This window comes from Nicotiana sylvestris, chromosome 4 (assembly GCF_000393655.2).
Source record: "Nicotiana sylvestris chromosome 4, ASM39365v2, whole genome shotgun sequence".
Classification (NCBI taxonomy): Eukaryota; Viridiplantae; Streptophyta; class Magnoliopsida; order Solanales; family Solanaceae; genus Nicotiana; species Nicotiana sylvestris.
Genome location: NC_091060.1, coordinates 37532222 through 37552652, shown reverse-complemented (window position 1 = coordinate 37552652; position 20431 = coordinate 37532222). Strand labels below are relative to the sequence as shown.

At 36.5% G+C, this 20431-nt stretch overlaps 2 protein-coding genes across 2 annotated transcripts; both read right to left on the bottom strand.

The window, feature by feature from the left end:
- Nucleotides 1-346: 346 nt before the first annotated feature.
- LOC138889435 (secreted RxLR effector protein 161-like) lies at nucleotides 347-944 on the bottom strand. The gene is made up of 2 exons (XM_070172743.1): nucleotides 597-944; nucleotides 347-466 (listed from the first exon to the last, which is right to left on the bottom strand). The coding sequence occupies exons 1-2, from the start codon at nucleotides 942-944 to the stop codon at nucleotides 347-349; spliced, it is 468 nt and encodes a 155-aa protein (XP_070028844.1).
- Nucleotides 945-4897: 3953 nt separating this feature from the next.
- LOC138889434 (uncharacterized) lies at nucleotides 4898-17814 on the bottom strand. Its single transcript, XM_070172742.1, has 2 exons — nucleotides 17541-17814; nucleotides 4898-5100 (listed from the first exon to the last, which is right to left on the bottom strand). Exons 1-2 carry the CDS (start codon nucleotides 17812-17814, stop codon nucleotides 4898-4900), a joined length of 477 nt encoding a protein of 158 aa, XP_070028843.1.
- Nucleotides 17815-20431: the final 2617 nt, after the last annotated feature.

The following is a 20431-nucleotide window of genomic DNA, read 5'->3' as shown; positions in this document are numbered from 1 at the left end:
CCTCGATAGTTTTTGCAAATGTTAGCCTCATTCTTTGACAAACGTACAATGCTTTAGCTGCTTCTTTGCTCTGTAATCGTCATACGTGTCTACCTATAATGGTATATAGATTAGGTATATTGGGCCAGAAAACACTTTTTATCTATTTTACTTGTACATCTATTTTGTAGCCAATCATCAAGGGACCAGGTCCTCAGCTTGATTATATCAACCCTAGAGACAAGCGATTTCGTTCAAAGTGCTCTCTGTTTAGTGCTTTCGTAAATATGTCTGCAATTTGATCTTGTGTGCTATAGAATTTCATATAAATAAGCCCCTTTTCAACATTATTACTGAGAAAGTGATGTCACACGTCAATGTACTTTGCTCTCTTATGTTGAACTGGATTCTTGGCCATGTTAAGAGCACTGGTATTATCACATAGTAAGGGCATGCACTCAGAGAACACACCAAAATCTTCCAGCTGCTGTTTAATTCATAACAGTTGAGCACAGCAAGATGCAACAACCAAATATTCAGCTTCTGCAGTTGAGAGGGCCACTGAGTTTTGTTTTCTTGTACCCCCATAAAATCAGATATGAACCCTGAAAATGTGCCATGCCAGAAGTGCTTTTCCTATCCACTAGATACCCAGTGTAGTCAGAATCTACATACCCAATTAAATCAAAATTGTCTCCTAAGGGATAGTAGAGAACCAAGTCCTGTGTCCCTTTGAGATATCTCAGGATTCTCTTGACTGTCTTCAAATGAGATTCCTTTGGATTAGATTGAAACCTAGCACAAAGACCCACACTAAAAACAATATTTGGTATGCTTACTGTGAAATACAGGAGTGATCCTATGATACCTCTATACATGGTCTCATCCATAGAGGAACCAGGTTCAACCATGTCCAGACGAGTAGCTGTGGCAATAGGAGTATCAATGATTTTTGATCCTTCCATGTCAAATCTTTTGAGCAGCTTCTTGATGTACTTCTATTGAATTATCATTGTCCCCTTGAGAGTTTGCTTCACTTGTAAATGCAAGAAAAAGTTCAGTTCACCTATCATGCTCATTTCAAACTCACTCCCCATGAGTTTTGCAAATTCTCACACAGAAAATCATTTGTTGCCCCAAAAATAATGTCATCAACATAGATTTGCACAATGAGCAGTTCCTTCCTCGTTTCAAGTGTAAGGAGCTTGGTTTTGCCCATACAGAGCCTTGTCAAGTTTAAAGACATGCTCAGGATGCTCTTGATTCTCAAATCCAGGTGGTTGCTTGATGAAGACCTCTTATTTTAGAAAACCATTCAGAAATGCACTTTTGACATCCATTTGGAACAATTTGAATTCCATATGAGATGCAAAGGCAACGAGAATTCTGATGGCCTCCATTTGAGCAACTAGAGCAAACGTTTCATCATAGTCAATCTCTTCTTCTTGAATGTAGCCTTGGACTACTAGCCTTGCCTTGTTCCTTATTGTGTTTCCAAACTCATCAAGTTTGTTTCTGAATACCCACCTGGTTCCTATAACAGTTCAATCAGCAAGTCGTAGAACCAGGTGTCACACACTGTTCCTCTCAAATTGATGGAGCTCTTCTTGCATAGCTGTAATCCAGTATGCACCTTTCAATACTTCCTTGATATTTTTGGGCTCTATTTGAGAGAGAAAGGTTGAGAAGGAAAGTGAGTTTCTTGTCTTTGATCTGGTTTGTATTCCTGAATCAAGAGGAGTGATTATGTTTTCAAGAGGGTGTGAAGTTTTATGCTTCCAGTTAGACGTCTGAGTCTTATTGTTAGAGGATCCATGTATTTCAGACTGTGAACCTTGGCTTCTTCTTATTTCAGCATGTGGGGTGCCTTGGACAACATCGACAACTCTGTTCTCAGCTTCAATTATTGTAATTGAGAGACCAGGTTCCTCTCCATCAATTGGAGATATGGTTGCACCATCCTCATTTGATTCCTTAATGTGGCTCATCATATCATCCTTTCCATTTGCCATATCAATGACTTCACCAGGGACAATTGATTGTTCTCCCTCTGGATCATTCTTGTCATTCAAATCCTTTCCACATGAGTCATGAGATTCACTGAATATCGCATGTATGCTTTCTTTAACACATTTAGTTCTTTTGTTGTATACTTTGTAGGTTTAGATTTGTTATGAATAGCCCAGAAAGATTCCTTCATCGCTTTTGGCATCGAATTTTCCAAGTGCTTCTTGCCATTGTTGAGGACAAAATATTTTCAGCCAAATGTTCTTAAATGTGTCAGTTTGGGGTTCCTTTCGTTCAGCAGTTCATATGGAATTTTGTTCAGAAGGGACCTGATCATGCACTTGTTCACCAAATAACATGCAGTGTTGACAGCTTCTGCTTAGAAACTTTTTACAATGCCTCTGTCAATCAACATTGTTCTTGCCATGTCTTCAAGAGTCATGTTCTTTCTCTCCACAACACCATTTTATTGAGGTGTTCTTGGAGCTGCGAAATTGAGGGTGATGCCATTTTCAGCACAGAATTTGTTGAATTTGACATTATCAAATTATGTCCCATGGTTAAACCTGATACATACTACATTATGGCTCATCTTCACATGGATCTTCTTTACAAATTCCACAAACACTTGAAAGGCTTCATCCTTGGTTCTGAGAAACAGAGTCCAAGTGAATCTGGAATAGTCGTCCACTATAACAAATATGTACTTCTTTCCTCCTCTACTTCTAACCCTCATAGGTCTACATAGATCCATATGGAGGAGATCAAGTGGCCTTGAGGTACTAACTTTCTTTTTGGGCTTGAAAGAGGATTTGGCTTGCTTTCCTTTTATACATGCATCACACATCCTGTGATCCTTGAAGCTTGACTTGGGCAGACCATGAACCAAGTCCTTCTTGACCAATTTGTTCAGCAACGTAAAACTTGCATGACCCAGCTTTCTGTACCATAGCTCCGCATTATCATCAACAATACTTAGATAGTTGAGATCTCCATTTTGCAAGGACTCAAAGTCAGCAACATAGATATTTTTGTATCTTCTGGCCACTAACACCACTTTACCAGTCACTAGATTTGTGATTGTGCATATCTTGGATACAAATTCCACTTTATTTTCCTTATCACAAATTTGGGAAACACTCAGCAAGTTGTACTTCAACTCGTTCACGTAGTACACATTTTCAATTGAGTGAGAAAGAGACTTACCGATCCTTCCAACTCCCAAAATATATCCCTTCTTGCCATTTTCAAAGGATACACTCCCTCCTTACCGGGCCTTCAATGAAAGAAAATCATTTGTATTTCCAGTCATGTGCTTCGAGCAACCGCTATCCATGTATCATTGTTGACTGCTCCCTTTCACTATTCCCTGCACAAGGAAATCAAGAGTTAGACTTAGGAACCCAAACAAGTTTGGGTCCTTTGTAATTAGTAAATGGGTGAATGAGGGCTCTTTTGGTCCAAGAAGGCATTATACATTTTTATATGAAGGACCAGGTTCCCTAGTGGTAGTTATTTTTCCAGCAAAGCTTTATTTTTTTGTTGAGATTGAAATTTGGCCCTACAGGTTTCCCTAAAGTACCTAATGTTACCACAATGAGTGCAGAGCAGTTATCAGGTGCAGTAATGTACTTGCTATAAGGTTTGTAGGGAGTCTTTTCCATTTGAAACCCGATTCCCTTCCTATTTCCCCCATTATTCGTATGCATAGCAGTGATTGCATCTGAGGACTAGGTCCACTTAAGTGATTTTTCTAGGTCACTCTTCACTTTTTCTAGGTCTTCTTGAAGTTGTCTGTTTTTCTCAAGCTCTGCACACAGACTAGATTTTACTGATTTTAAATCATCTTCAAGCCTAAGGTGTGCTTCACTTACAACTTCCTTTCCTTTTTGAGTATTTCTAGTCCTACTTTCCCTTTTTAGTTCCTCAATTGTTTCTTTTAGGTCTACAACCACCACTAATAGGTCATCTTTCTCACGCTCAATATTAGCAACCCTTTCAGTTAAAACTTCTTTCTCCTTTTTAACACACTCAATGGTCTATTTTAGATTGACCACAATAACCACTAGATCATCTCTCTCATGTCCTATGTTTGCAATTTTTTCAGTTAAGGCATATTTTTCTTTCTTCAAACTCTCAATGGTTTCCTTTAAGTCTACAACCATAACTACTAGATCATCTCTCTACTGTTTTGCTTCTCCCAATTCCACAGTTAATGCATCTTTATCATTTATAAGACTATGATTCACATCAATTAAAATATTTGCTAAAGACATAAGTTTTTCGGAGAATAAGACTTTAGATTTCTTTGAACATTTAAGAAGTTTACCTCATCATCATCATTGTCAGATTTTGCCATAAGGGCAAAGATTGAGTCATACTCAGCTGCTTCACTTTCTACTGCTATCATGGAGCTATCACCTTGATCATCATTTTCTTTAGATTTGTTGGAAGAGTCTCCCCATGCAGCAAGAGCTTGTTTTAAAACATTGTTAGCGACATTTTTTCTCTTGAATCATTTGTTAGGAACCTAGTTCCTCTTAGCTACTTTGTCAGTTTTATGTTTGTATTGATCTTTCTTGAGAAGAGGGCAATCCTTGATTAAGTGTACAAGCTTGCCACACTTATGACATAGGTCATAACCTTTTGGCTTGCTGGAGCTACCCCATTTTGGAATGCCTCCATTTCTGCGAACCATTTTCTGAAAACCTTTGGTCAGATAGGCCATATCAGCATCCTCACCACCTGAGTCATTGATGTCCGTCTTGAGGACCATGTTCTTATCAGTTTTGGGCTCTCTTCTCTCATTATACTTCTTCATCATTTCATAGGTCTTGAGATTGCCGACAAGTTCATCAACGGTCAGCTTTTGAAGATCCTTTGCCTCTGTGATGGCATTTACTTAGCTTTCCTAGGAACCAGGTAATACACTAAGTATATTCCTGGAAACTTTGTTCTTGAGGATGTTCTCTCCCAGTGAGTGAAGCTCATTGATGATAGATGTGAAACGAGTGTGCATATCCTGAATGAATTCATCGTCCTTCATTCTGAAAAGCTCATACTCTGTGGTCAGCATGTCATTCTTGGACTGATTTACATGTGTTGTGTGAACACCTAATTTTTAACAATAATTAATTTTTTATCACTTCTATTATGTAAATAATTTAGGGGGTTTTAACCTACTATTATTTTAGCTTTATTACACTTTTTATTATAGGATAAAAATACAAAAAAAAAAACTAAAAGGTGAATTATCACTATTTATATTTTTTATTTTTTTTGTTTTTTTATAAAAAAAATCCGAAAATATTATTTTTGTAAAAAAATAATAATAAAATTTCGGGAATGATTTAAAAAATAAGAAAAAGGAAAGTATTGAATAAAAAAAATATAAAAGTAAAAATAGGTGCAATTCTCTTTTTAAAAAAGTAAAAGAATGTAGAAAATTAAAAAAAATAAAAAGTTTGTGGAAATTTTAAAAAATTAAAAAGTAAAAGAAGGTTGAAATTAAAAAATAAATATAAAGGTATCTGAAAATTTAAAAAAATTAAAGTAAATGAAAGTAGCATTTTTAAAAGAAAAAGGAAAAGAAAGTGGTTTATTTTTTTTAAAGAAAAGTTAAATAAAGTGAAATTCTCTTTTAAAAAAATAAAAAGTGGGATTTTAAATAAGATAAAAGTAATTAAAGTTAAAATTTTAAAATAAAAGTAAATAAAGGTGGGATTTCTTTTTCTAAAAAACTAAAAGCAATTTGTAAGTGGGATTTCTTTTAATTAAAAAATAAACAAATAATAAAACAACAAATCTGAAAAATTTCGAAAATTTTGCTATAAATAGAAGAGAAAATTTAGGAAGAAGGGGGTTCAAAAAAGTGGAAAAAAATAGAGGAGAAAAAAAGGGGGGGGGGGGCGGAGAGAGCGGTATACACGCGATATACTCTCTGGATACACAGGATATACAGGGGCAGAATTCATTTTGGAAAGAGTAAAAAAGATAGAACCAAATTTTCTGAAATATTGAGAGCGGAAGAACATCAGAGAGAGTTCAAATCTAGAAAGAGAAAACAAAGAGAGATTTCCAGACTATTTTTCTTCTCCATTTTTACTGGTTTTCTCCGTGTTGCTGGGATTTATGGATTGAGGTGTTGATACTGTGTTGGGCTTTCTGCTGTTGTATTTTGTTGTTTGTTGTTGCTGATTGCTTACCCCATTTTTCTGTTCTACATACCAGGTATTCTCTTGAAACTATGTTGGAAATGAAGTCTGATTAAGTTTGTGTAAAGATCTGTGAACCGAGCTGGAGTTTAAAGGAAAAGCATTAAGTTCTTGTTGTAATTTCTGCTCGATGCTGTCATTTTATTGTTCATGCTTTCAGTCTAGTTTATTTTGGATATTTCATTCCTAGATGTATATTTGATTTAAATATTAGGTGAACTTATTTTGAATATAGGTGATTCAGGAATGTTGTAAACCTCGTATAATCATGTGTTAATTGAAGATTATGATCCTTAATTAATTAGTTAAGATCGGATGAATTGGATGTACGTTTCATGGTTGTGGTTCAAATTACAAGTCTAGACCCTTCATATGGTTGGTCGAGTAAGCTTGGTTTGGGTTTATTTCCTACTGTCCATTTTAGATCTGTTCCTATATAGCTTGAAATACAGCACAATAGTTTTAGAGTTGTCCTTCAGTTTTGTTGTTGCTCATGTATGAGCACTTTTTTTTATCTTAAAATGGTTTTTGAATGGGGTTTGAGCTTGGTTTTTGACTTGAAATTTTTAGATTCAGATTAACCTTTCATATTTAGTTTTTCTTTGGCAAGTTTCCATGACATGTGGTATGTTTTAAATATGTTATGCTTGAATCAGAATTTAATATAAACTAGGGGGAAGGGACCTTTGAGTTTTGTTAATTGGTGAATAATTTGTGTAAAGGTGTGTTGTTGCAACTAGGATTGTATCTTCATTTTGGAACCTATGTTAGCATAAAAATGTGCTTTGCATTTGATTCAAAGATTATCAGTATTTGTTCAATCCCATAATTTCTTGAATGATGCAATTTGCTTCAAACATATTTGTTGGGTCGTGTATTGGGCTGCCATCATTGGCCTAATTTCGATGGTCTTCCCCTTCCACAATCAGACTGCCAAACTGGGCTTCAAGTAGAGCCCAGTTATTTCACACGCTGAGCCTGCAGTAATGAGCAACCAGACGTGGGTTTTTGACTAACTCGGCCTTTCCACAATCAAATGTGGGTGGTCTGCTACTAGTTCATTTTTTATTAAATTATTAGTTTAAGCTTTGGCATAACATAAGTAGGAATCCCTTTACGTTCTTTGATGAACTAGTCACGTCCTTTTAATTAAAGTCGGGTGCGCATTTATGTGACCCAAATCCAAATCCCAACAATGTTAAAGAATGTCCAAAAACCACGGGTGCATTTGTGTGACGTGGTTCAAGACTTGTTTTAATGACGTTGCAATTTTCTTTAAAAATGAATAAAAACGGTTAAGGTTAAAATTTGCACATAGGTTCATAATTGTTAAAATCAGATAATTTAAGCCAAATATAACAGTTGAGCGACCATGCTAGAACCACGGAACTCGGAAATGCCTAACACCTTCTCCCGGGTTAACAGAATTCCTTACTCAGATTTCTGGTTCGCGGACTGTAATACAGAGTCAATCTTTTCCTCGATTCAGGATTCAACCGGTGACTTGGGACACCATAAATCTCCCAAGTGGCGACTCTGAATCTTTAAATAAACGAATCCCTTTTCGATTGTCCTTTAATTGGAAAAACTCCCTTTACATATACCCTTTCCGGGGTGTAGGTGAAAAAGGAGGTGTGACAGCTCTGGCGACTCTGCTGGGGATCGAGAACCCAGAACTTTTGGTTCAGGGTTCAGAATTCGAGCTTAGATAAACTATTAGATTTGGCTTTATGTGATTTTTTTACATGTTCGGGCTTAATGTGCTAAATGATGCTTTTACCGCTTTGATATTATCTGAACTGTATATAAACTATGCCGAAACCCTTCTCTTCTTACCTCCCGGGATGTGCTTACTAGTTGAGACTCCCTATTCTGTTAGTGTCATACCCTGAAATAAGAAAGAGGCCGAACAAGTTACAAAGCCGGACGATCCCGCGAGTCCCCGATACGTAGCCCCCTCCTCGACTCGAGTTGTCCGCTCGGGTACACAGTCTATAACAGATACCTAGGCTTTGGATCCGTCTAGGACTAGCAACCTAAAATGGAAAGGACCATCCTGATGCATCTTACTTGCTACTTGTGCATTTGTTTGCTTCGGACTTGCATGCTGATCGGCTTTTGAATATTTTGAGGAAAGAGAGATAGAGGTACGAGGGTTAAAAAGAGTTAAATCGCATGTTTTGAAAACTAGTGTCCAAATAGTGTCGAAACTCTGCCGAATTTTTGAGAAAATGAAAAAAAAAGAAAAGAAAAAAAAGAGAAAAAGAAAAAAAAGGGTTTTTGTTTATGAAAAATAGTTTTATTTGCCAATGAAAAAGAGTCTTGTTTTCAAAAGAAGTTTGTTTTATCGGCCCGAACTACGCCGGTTTGATTCTCACAAGGTGTGAGATACGTAGGCAATCCTCATCGGGTCCAACCTCCCTTTTTTGCAAAAATAGCCAAAATTGTCAAAATTTTAATTTTCGTTATAAATAAGTCGGGTGATGTCGTTCTTGTCAAAAATAGCCGAATGTTCCCAAAAAGGGACACTGAAAGGCTGACTTTGCATAAACACCACCTTTGGTCATTTTTAAGGTTTTGACTGGTTAGCAAACACAACCTTTAAATCTTCTTCGAAGTACTGAAAAGCCGTATTGACAAGACCGGATATTTTATGAAATTTTTTTAAAAAAGAAAAGAAAAAAAAAGAAAAGAAAAAAGGGAGTACTTGTCAGTCAGAGTCTGTTAGTCTATTTTTAAGTTGTATTGCCATTTTGATGACAATGTCTTTTAGATACCGTTAATATTGTAATGGGTCGTTTCAATAAACACATTTTTCTTTAATGGAAAATTTGGAAAAAAAAGAAAATCAAAAATTTTATCAGTCATTTTGGCACTTATCTATCAGAACTACGCACGGTCTGATTCATGCGGGGACATGATACGTAGGCAATCCACATAAGATTCGACCACCATCAAAAAGAAAATATATATATATATATATATATATATATATATATATATATATATATATAGAAAAGAGAAAAAATGAGAAAATAAAGAAAATAAAGGAAGGATTGGGAGGCGTTCAAAAGGAGCACAATTATAAGAAGTTGGAACGACGCACGTAACTGAAGCAAATGCATGATAGAAAGGGTTAACTGTCTAGTTGCATTGCATCCTCAATGTGTGTTTTCCTATCTGTTGAAACCCTAACGCTACCGGGTTGCTCCCATTTTTTTCTCTTTCAATCTCCAGAAAGGTGGTTGGTTGTGGTACTAAAGTAACGCTTCCCTGCAACACAAAGGCAAAAGACAATGGCAGAGAACAACAGAACTGAGTGGGTTGGTACCAATGCCCGAAAACAGCTGGTTGAACAGCACTACGGGTTGGTAGAAGAGGTAAAAATGTTGAGACAGAATGTGGTAGACATGTATCGGGCATGGATGACTGGGAAAGCACCACACCCGCCACAGCCTAGCTTCCTGAACTCTATCCTTACCCAAACACCTAACACAATAACGGACGATCCTCCATACTCTCCATATCTACCCACTTATGATAGTTTTCCCAGCCACCCGAGAAGCTCCATCACTCGTCGTCCAGCTATATTTTTCCAACGCTACTTCTCTCCACGGGACTCCCAAAAACATGCTTCACTCTCCAAGTACCCAGCTCCACAAAATGCTTATCCACCCCCACGAGCACACCAGAAACTCCCTGGATCGGGTTTTAGGCCAAATCAGGCATTTAGGAACCAGAGGTTGCTGAAATGAGAAAAGGCTCTCACCCTTATCGGAGAATCTTATGCAAGTCTGTTTGAAAGACTAAAGCATGCTGGCCTGATTGAGCCGCTCCCCGGATATACTTTAGATCCTCGTGCAAGAAGCTTTGATCTTACTACACGATGTGCATACCACTCCAATGTCCCAGGGCATAGCATTGAGAGTTGTCATTCGTTAAAAAGGGAAATAGAAAGAATGATTCACGAAGGAGTGATTGCGATCGACGACAGTAATAAAGAGCATGTGAACCCTCTTAGGATATTGACTAAAGTTGAATATGTTGAAGCGGATGGTGGTCTTGATGCGAAGCTCAGTGGCTAAGATGTCGTACTTGGTAACTGGGAAGACGCTCCCTTTCTTGGTCAGCCGGAGCGGAGCTTTGGTGGTTCATTTTGTTATCATTTCTGTTGTCCGGGTTATTTGCAGGGTTGTAATCCAGACATTATCTTGTGTCAAACCCTCTTATCCTTCCATTTTGTCATAGTGGTTTGTTTAGTGTTGTCTAGGATTGTTTTAGGTTTATTCCAAGGTTGTACCCCAGTTGTTTTGCTTGTTTCGTTATACAAACCGTTTCACCGCTTTTCTAATGCAAATTCCGGTCTTTTGTTACCTCCAGTCATCTTCTTTGTTTAGTTCTTTTTATCCTTTTGTTTTGTCTTTATTCAACGTTATTCTAGTGACATGACATGCGCGCACAGTTTGGGCATAATCTTAAGAGTTAATTATAAAGCCATTGGGAGATGATCAGGACACTTAAGGGAAATAAGAAAAACTTGAGATCATTTGAAGCCCAAGCCACGTGAAACTGGGGCAGGTAAAACATAAAGAAAACCATAAAAGCAAGCTAGCCATATTGATAAGGGGGTCGTTCATGGTAACGAAAGTGAGAGTGTTGCCCAACGGTGCTTTAAAAATGACAAATGAAAATGTGAATGTATGGATATGGTTATCAAGTCTGGCACAATCAGAAGATGTGGCGAATGTTTAATTGTGTCATTTGTGCTTGGCATATTCTGAAGATTGGAATGACGAAGACATTTTATTCTGCTATCTAAACACTTTATCCTTCGTTAACCCTTTTGAGCCTTATTGGTTTTCTTTCGTACCCCTCGTTCGGAATCAGTAGCAAAGACTAGAAAACACAAGCATGGAAGATAAAGAAAAAGAAAAAAAAGAGGAAAAGAAAACAACAGAAACAACAAAACAACAAAACGACAAAGGAGAAAGGAGAAATGAGAAAGAGAAAGAAAAGAAAAGAAAATAATAAATAAGTGAAAAGGAAAACAAAAAGAGGAATTGGGAACTACGTTTGACCTGATTCCTCAAAGAGGATACGTAGGCGCTTCACGGCTCGGTCATAGTGTAACAAAAAATCAAAAATCCCCAAGCAAGAAACTGGGGCAGAAGTTGTGTTTGATGTAAAGAAATCTGGTTCCGAAGGTTGTAAATTTTGAATTCAAATTGATTCGTTTTGAGCCACTAATATCCTTTCTTTCTAGCCCTATCCAAAACCTCACGTTATGGTCCAAAGAAAGACCTTTTGACCAGTCTTCGAAAGATGCCAAGTCATGCAAATGGAAGTCGAGAATAACACTCTGATCTCCGGTAGAAATGTAATAAAATGAGAGAGTCTTATCGGTGAAAACCTTCACGGGCACCTTGAGACGACTATAAGTTGAGAGAAAAATCAAAATGAGAGAGGCTTGATAGTGAAAACACTTCGGGCACTACAAGTCGAATAAAGATTGAGAATCATACAGGAAAGCACCAGACGAAGATTGTGAAAGGCGATTAACGACGGGGGATAGGCCACGTGTGCATGTCATGGCCAATAGAGTTGGTATCCACATCTTATAGGTTTTACTTTGTAGTTTTCTTGTTAGGAGTCATCTCTTTCTTTTGCCTTTTACTCTGTTCCTTTTACCTTTGTCATTTCCTCTTCTAGAGTCTCTTTGGTCAGAACAAGCGAGAAATGATTTCAAAATTTGCCATCAGCTTTCCAACTATGCAAGACGAGATCTGACTAGTACATCAAAGTGGTATAAGTCAGGAAAGAACAAGTCCAATGAGCTGGTAATAATCAACGTGCTTTGAGGTTCGCGCAAAATACCCAAGATTGGTCCATATCAATTCAGGGACAGTGCAACAAAAAGAGGGCCAGGGGGGTTGAACCGAGGGTATATTCGATGATGAGATTGACAAAAGGATGGACCAGTGTCAAGAAGGATATCCCCAGCAGAAATCGAGGGTTATAAGGCCAAGGCCAGCGGAAAATCAAGAAAGAACAACGCGGAGAGCAATGGACATAATTGGAAAATTCATAGGAGACTCAAAGGTTGGGGAAATTCTAGTTCACGGACAGTACCGCAAAAGAAGATATTGAGTCTGTACCGGAAAAAGGTATTTCAGTAACACAGACGATGGAGGGAGTGGTTAATCAATGAGCATGCAAGATCTTTAAGTGAAATCAGCTGTCATGAAAATACATGAGGTCAGATAAGGAGACTGTGAAAACGGTTAAGAGATTTGTGAATAAGGAATCGACAAGAAGGACGGAAGGTATCAGCCAAGCTTCAAGATGGTCAGACAACGCATAGATGGGAAAATGGTTGATAGCATCCCCAGCAGGAGTATCACAACCAACCACCACGTTATAAACTGACCAGATTTTCTTTGATTTGAAGCAGGGACATGGAATGTTACTGATGATGGAAAGATGCACCACAAGAAAGATTGTCAAACTGGGGTACAAAGTTTTTGTTCATTTCAAAAATTTTCGGGAAGTCTAAAACAAGTTTGGTGAAAAGCGGTATCCCCAGCAGTTTTTCGGGAGAAGGCAAAACAAGTTTTAAAGAAAGCAATGTCAGGAGGAAGATAACACGAGTTTTAAGTGAGGTAGTCTTCGAAGGAAGAAGATAACAAAAAACAAGAAGAAGAAGAAGAAGAAGAAGAAGAAGAAGAAGAAGAAGAAGAAGAAGAAGAAGAAGAAGAAGAAGAAGAAGAAGAAGAAGAAGAAGAAGAAGAAGAAGAAGAAGAAGAAGAAGAAGAAGAAGAAAAGAGAAAAAAGAGGAAGATCAGTTTTGCAAAAGGAAACGGTTTGCAGAGGAATGAAACATCAGTCTTAAGGGAAGTAGTCTTTGAAAGAGTAGGATAACATATTTTTGAAAAAGTGTTATCCCCAGCAGTTCACAGAGAAATGAGACACCAGTTTTGAGGGAAGTAGTTTTGAAGAAGGAAGACAGTACAAGTTTTGAGGGAAGTAGTTTTGAAGAAACATAATTCAAGTTAGAAGGAAAATGGTTCAGGAGGTAACGGGAAACAATGGCGTTTTATTTTTCGAAGTTGTTGATTGAAGTCAGGAGCCCACCTGAAGAAAGGAATGACGCTTTATTTTTCGAAGTTGTTGTTGAGGTCAGGAGCCCGCCTGAAGAAAAGAATGGCGTTTTTATTTTTGAAGTTGTTGTTGAGGTCAGGAGCCCGCCTGAAGAAAGGATGGCGTTTTTATTTTCGAAGTTGTTGTTAAGGTTAGGATCCCGCTTGAAGAAAGGAATGACGTTTTTATTTTTTCGAAGATGTTGTTGAAGTCAGGAGCCCGCCTGAAGAAAGGAATGACGCTTTATTTTTTGAAGTTGTTGTTGAAGTCAGGAGCCCGCCTGGAGATCGGAATGGCGTTATATTTTTAAGTTGTTGTTGAAGTCAGGAGCCCGCCTGAAGAGAGGAGTGACGTTTTATTTTCTAAGTTGTTGGTTGAAGTCAGGATCCCGCCTGAAGAGAGAAATGACATTTTATTTTTTAAGTTGTTGTTGAAATTAGGAGCCCGCCTGAAGAGAGGAATGACATTTTATTTTTAAGTTGTTGTTGAAGTCAGGAGCCCGCCTGAAGAGAGGAATGACGTTTTATTTTCCAGTCTTGAAGTTGGGAGCCCGCCCATATAACAGAGGAATACATTTCAGTCTTTACATTTCAAGTTTTGAAGTTGGGAGCCCGCCCATATAATAGAGGAATACATTTCAGTCTTTACATTTCAAGTTTTGAAGTTGGGAGCCCGCCCATATAACAGAGGAATACATTTCAGTCTTTACGTTTCAAGTTTTGAGGTCAGGAGCCCGCCTGGAGAACGGAAAGGCGTTATCATTTTAAGTAGTTGTTGAAGTCAGTAAAGCAGAGGAATACAACAAAAAATCCCCAGCATAAATTCAAGTTCAGAAATCAGAAGGAAGGCAACAGTGGTCAGAAGAAGGCAGTTCAAGCTTCGAAGGAAAAATAATGCGAAGCTCACAAGAAGGAAATAAGCAGTTCGAGTTCGGCAATCAAGAGAGAATACAAGTCAAGTCAGAAGTAAAGAAACATTAGAGGAAACACAAGGCAACAAGACAGCGAGGCAACATGGCAACAACAGTCCCATGACCAAGTTTGAGAATAAATCTTTGTAATTCATAGACCATAGCTTAGTATAACTTCTTTATTTTTTATCAAGGTGTAATAAGGAGGTCAGTAAGCAGTAGCAGCAGCAGCAACATCAGTAACAGTAAAATCACAGCTTCATGGTAGTCCCAGCTACCAAAAATTCTGAACTACACGCGACCTGATTCCCTTATAACCAGGGATATGTAGGATGTCCAAAACCAGGACTCGGTTGCGCCTTTCCTTTTTATTTCCTTCCTCTTTTGAATAACGATATGATCAAAAATTAGTCGCATTGTACTTTATCTTTGCCCGAAAGCTCTTCGTATTTTCGAGCAAAGAGGGGCAGTTGTGAACACCTAATTTTTGACAATATTTAATTTTTTATCACTTCTTTTATGTAAATATTTTAGGGGGTTTTAACCTACTATTATTTTAGCTTTATTACACTTTTTATTATAGGATAAAAATACAAAAAAAATTAAAAGGTGAATTATCACTATTAATGTTTTTTTTTTATTTTTTGTTTTTTTTATAAAAAAAATCCGAAAATATTATTTTTTTATTTCGGGAATGATTTAAAAAATAAGAAAAGGAAAGTATTGAATAAAAAAATATAAAATTAAAAATAGGTGGAATTTTCTTTTAAAAAAAGTAAAAGAATGTAGAAAATTAAAAAAAAATAAAAAGTTTTGTGGAAATTTTAAAAAATTAAAAAGTAAAAGAAGGTTGGAATTAAAAATAAATATAAAGGTATCTGAAAATTTAAAAAATTTAAAGTAAATGAAAGTAGCATTTTTAAAAGAAAAAGGAAAAGAAAATGGTTTGTTTTTTTAAAGAAAAGTTAAATAAAGTGAGATTCTCTTTTAAAAAAATAAAAAGTGGGATTTTAAATAAGATAAAAGTAATTAAATTTGGAATTTTAAAAATAAAAGTAAATAAAGGTGAGATTTCTTTTTCAAAAAAAATAAAAGCAATTTGTAAGTGAGATTTCTTTTAATTAAAAAATAAACAAATAATAAAAAAACAAATCTGAAAAATTTCGAAAATTTTGCTATAAATAGAAGAGAAAATTTAGGAAGAAGGGGGTTCAAAAAAGAGGAAACAAATAGAGGAGAAGAAAAAAAGAAAGGGGCGGAGAGAGCGGTATACACTCGATATACTCTCTGGATACACTGGATATACAGGGGCAGAATTCATTTTGGAGAGAGTAAAAAAGATAGAACCAAATTTTCTGAAATATTGAGAGTGGAAAAACACCAGAGAGAGTTCAAATCTAGAAAGAGAAAAAAAAAAGAGATTTCCGGACTATTTTTCTTCTCCATTTTTACTGGTTTTCTCCGTGTTGCTGGAATTTCTGGATTGAGGTGTTGAAGCTACTGTGTTGGGTTTTCTGCTGCTGTATTTTGTTGTTTGTTGTTGCTGATTGCTTACCCCATTTTTCTGTTCTACATACCAGGTATTCTCTTGAAACTATGTTGGAAATGAAGCCTGATTAAGTTTGTGTAAAGATCTGTGAACCGAGCTGGAGTTTAAAGGAAAAACATTAAGTTCTTGTTGTAATTTCTGCTTGATGCTATCATTTTATTGTCCATGCTTTCAGTCTAGTTTATTTTGGATATTTCATTCCTAGATGTATATTTGATTTAAATGTTAGGTGAACTTATTTTGAATATAGGTGATTCAGGAATGTTGCAAACCTCGTATAATCATGTATTAATTGAAGATTATGATCCTTAATTAATTAGTTAAGATCGGATGATTTGGATGTACGTTTCATGGCTGTGGTTCAAATTACAAGTTTAGACCCTTCATGTGGTTGGTCGAGTAAGCTTGGTTTGGGTTTATTTCCTACTGTCCATTTTAGATCTGTTCCTATATAGCTTGAAATACAGCACAATGGTTTTAGAGTTGTCCTTCAGTTCTGTTGTTGCTCATGTATGAACACTTTTTTATCTTAAAATGGTTTTTGAATGGGGTTTGAGCTTGGTTTTTAACTTTAAATTTTCAGATTCAGATTAACCTTTCATATTTAGTTTTTCTTTGGCAAGTTTCCATGACATGTGGTGTGTTTTAAATATGTTATGCTTGAATTAGAATTTAATATAAATTAGGGGAAGGGACCTTTGAGTTTTGTTAATTGGTGAATAATTTGTGTAAAGGTGTGTTGTTGCAACTAGGATTGTATCTTCATTTAGGAACCTATGTTAACATAAAAATGTGTTTTGCATTTGATTCAAAGATTATCAGTATTTGTTCAATCCCAGAATTTCTTGAATGATGCAATTTGCTTCAAACATATTTGTTGGATCGTGTATTGGGCTGCCATCATTGGCCTAATTTCGATGGTCTTCCCCTTCCACAATCAGGCTGCCAAACTGGGCTTCAAGTTGAGCCCAGTTATTTCACACGCTGAGCCTGCACTAATGGGCAACCAGACGTGGGTTTTTGACTAACTCGGCCTTTCCACAATCAAATGTGGGTGGTCTGCTACCAGTTCATTTTTTATTAAATTATTAGTTTAAGCTTTGGCATAACATAAGTAGGAATCCCTTTACGTTCTTTGATAAACTAGTCACGTCCTTTTAATTAAAGTCGGGTGCGCATTTATGTAACCCAAATCCAAATCCCAACGATGTTAAAGTATGTCCAAAAACCACGGGTGCATTTATGTGACGTGGTTCAAGACTTGTTTTAATGACGTTGCAATTTTCTTTAAAAATGAATAAAAGCGGTTAAGGTTAAAATTTGCACATAGGTTCATAATTGTTAAAATCAGATAATTTAAGCCAAATATAACAGTTGAGCGACCGTGCTAGAACCACGGAACTCGGGAATGCCTAACACCTTCTCCCGGGTTAACAGAATTCCTTACTCAGATTTCTGGTTCGCGGACTGTAATACAGAGTCAATCTTTTCCTCGATTCGGGATTCAACCGGTGACTTGGGACACCATAAATCTCCCAAGTGGCGACTCTGAATCTTTAAATAAATGAATCCCGTTTCGATTGTCCTTTAAATGGAAAAACTACCTTTACATATACCCTTTTCCGGGGTGTAGGTGAAAAAGGAGGTGTGACATGTTGTCCCTTCATGAGTTGTTTGGAGAGCTTCCCAGATCTCCTTAGTTGATTGGCGTGCTAAAATCTTGTTGTACTCACTGGTCCAATACCATAAACGAGGATTTTCTTAGCTGAAAAGTTCTTTTCAATAGCCTTGCAGTCAGCATCATTATATTCCTTTCTAGTTTTAGGAATTGTCACTGTAGGGTATCCAATGGTCTTCATAGGGATGAAAGATCCATCGCAGATGATGTCCCAAAGCTTTGAGTCTTCAGCCATGATGAAGTCGTGCATTCTTGTCTTCCACCATCCATAGTACTGACCATTGAATCTTGGCAGTCTATAGGTAGACTGACCATCTTCGAAGTTTGGAGGAGCAGCCATGAGGATCCTTTCTAGGTGTTAGCCTGATAGAAAGAACCCGAAACCAATTGATAGAAATTAAGGGTCCACCAAACTATATAGAGAACCAGGTTCTCTATTAGTTCTCACAGAACACACGCACACTGCAGTAAGTAAATGACACAATGAAGTTTTACGTGGAAAACTCCTAGCTTACGGGATCAAAAACCACGACCTACCCTTGTAGGATTTCAACTTCACTATTGAGCAAACTTTAGATTACAAACTATTGTAACCTAAGAATTAACCTCTTAATCCCTCACTAACTTGTAACAATACTATTACAAGCCACTTTGTAATAACTCTATTACAAAGACTTTACAACTCGACTAACTCTCTAGCCAAGGCACAAACACAAGAGTTTATGATTTACAAAGATTTCTTACACAATGCTTCTAACTATGCTAAGTAGGAATTACAAATAGAGTGCTTTAAAAAAGGTACAACGCAACTAAGGACATGTAATACTCGATGCAGGGAAATGGTCCGTTGTTATGTTGTTCTTTGTTCTTGATGCCCTTGAGAATCACTTGCAAGATTGATAGATGACTTGAGAGAATTCTTGATCAATTCTTAAATGTGCAAGTGCTTTGTTTTACTTTTGCTTGATGTTAATAATTCATTTGTGACATCACTTGAATAATGCAAGCAAGTTATGTAAAGGGCATTCCCCATAAAGTTGATTGTTGCACTGTTGCATGTGCATGCAGCAACTTTACATCTAGGAGGGTTGACTTGTAGATTTACCACGGGAACTGGTAGCTATCTGTTCACTCTGCTGTTCATTTGACTCTGAAAAGTTGAACTGTGTCCCCAATTGGAGACTTGTGTCTTATATTCTTGAGAATGTGTATCAAGTTCCTTATCTGATTCTTATCAGTAAGTTTGTTAGATTATCAAAACATAACAGGAATACACATATAACCTATCAGTTAGCAATTCATAAGGTCGTTAAGATCGTATTCCTTTCTTGTCTTTTGCACTTATCCCTTCTTATTTCTTCCTTTTCACTTTCTCAAACATCTTGCTTAAAAATTGGCTGAGTTATTGGCATGGACAAGTTGGAGAAATATAAACCCTCGCATCATGATTGAACAGAGAACATATAATTAAACAAAGACTAACAAATACCAATTAATTGATGGGAAATTTTCTGAATAAATTTACCACATGACAAGATTATGTCCGATAGTAGCTTGTGTCTCAATTTCATTGGCTGTCAGATCTACCTGTGTGCCAAAACCACTTTTCTGAATATAGAATATTTTTGTCCAAGTACGTGACGACCAATAGTTAGAGTTTGCGTATGCTAATATTTCGTTTTCCTTAATTGAGAATTTCTCAAATCTGATTCCTAACCCTAAAAGGTTAACCTTAAACCAACTTTTGTCCTTTTTATATGGCACTAGCAATCATGTCATGCATCATTTAGAAGTGAAATGGATTTAAAGTTTATGGCCTTTAGATTTGTCATTAAATTCATAGCGCGATAGTAATTACCTGATTTTCTTATCATATTTGATTTTTCTATCTGTTGGGAAAATATAATATATTTATTATAATTGAGTTTTCCTTTTCGTAGAAGGAAATCATAAATCTCCTATATTTGAGTCCATTTTCTTGGAGGAAAATGTTTGAACTTTTATAAATTAAGGATCCTTCTTTCTCATTCAGTAGCATCTACAATGTAGCCATAATTGGGTTTGAGAGTCTTGTTTCGGGGGAAAACTTTAATTTTCAAGACAAGTGTATGTGTGTCACTTGTGTTTACCTCTTCGTGATGTTGTTCTCTCGATATTTTGTACTCCTTTTTATATAGTGGATTGCTCATTTTCGGCCGTGGACATAGGTCAATTGACATAAGTACGTTAAATGTTTGTGTCTCTTTTGTTATATTTCTCTTTTGTTGTCTGATTTATCATCGTTCAAGGTTTGTTTTACTAGCTTTCGCATGATACCTGATTATTTCGATCCTAACAAGTTATCGGATAATAAAATCTACTATACTCGTCCATATTTGTAGCTGATATTTTAGCTTCACGCTTGTGCAGAAGAGCAAGCAATTAATTCTCAGATTTTCTTTCGGATCATAAGATTTAAATCAGATAATGAATAAGAAGAAACATCAATCTTTCGATACACTGCGTTATGTATGCCTTTTCGGCTAACTGTTATATTTGAATCAGATAATGAAGCAAGACTACGTACCACACCTCCAATCATGTCAGTTCTGTCTTATTCTCAAATAATGATTAAGACAAATGCAATACTCTTGCTTCTTTAATTTGTTTGCGTTTGGGTGCTAAATATGCAAAAAAAAAAAAAAAAAGGAAAACAAAAAAAGAGAAAAGGGAAAAAGTATTGAGGTGCTCAAAGCCATAAGCATGTTTTTGTTGAGATGGCTAATTATGTAAAAGTGACTACATATTTGTAAAGTGGTTAGTTAGCTAATTTGTTAGATAGGCTATTTTGTTAATTCATTTTGGTTAGGACATTTTGTATATAATGATGCCTCAGATTTAAGAAAAGGTCGGTTGGCCCATTCTAGATCTTTCTTTCTTCTCTCTCTTCGTCATGCAGACTCTATCTCTCTCCGATC

Coding starts and splice junctions, on each gene's coding strand:
- LOC138889435 (XM_070172743.1), bottom strand. CDS start 944: ATGGAAGGATCAAAAATCATTGATACTCCTATTGCCACAGCTACTCGT. Junction 467..596: donor GGAAAAGCACTTCTGGCATG/GCACATTTTCAG, acceptor TGAATTAAACAG/CAGCTGGAAGATTTTGGTGT.
- LOC138889434 (XM_070172742.1), bottom strand. CDS start 17,814: ATGGCTGCTCCTCCAAACTTCGAAGATGGTCAGTCTACCTATAGACTG. Junction 5,101..17,540: donor TAAGAAAATCCTCGTTTATG/GTATTGGACCAG, acceptor GTTAAAAATTAG/GTGTTCACACAACACATGTA.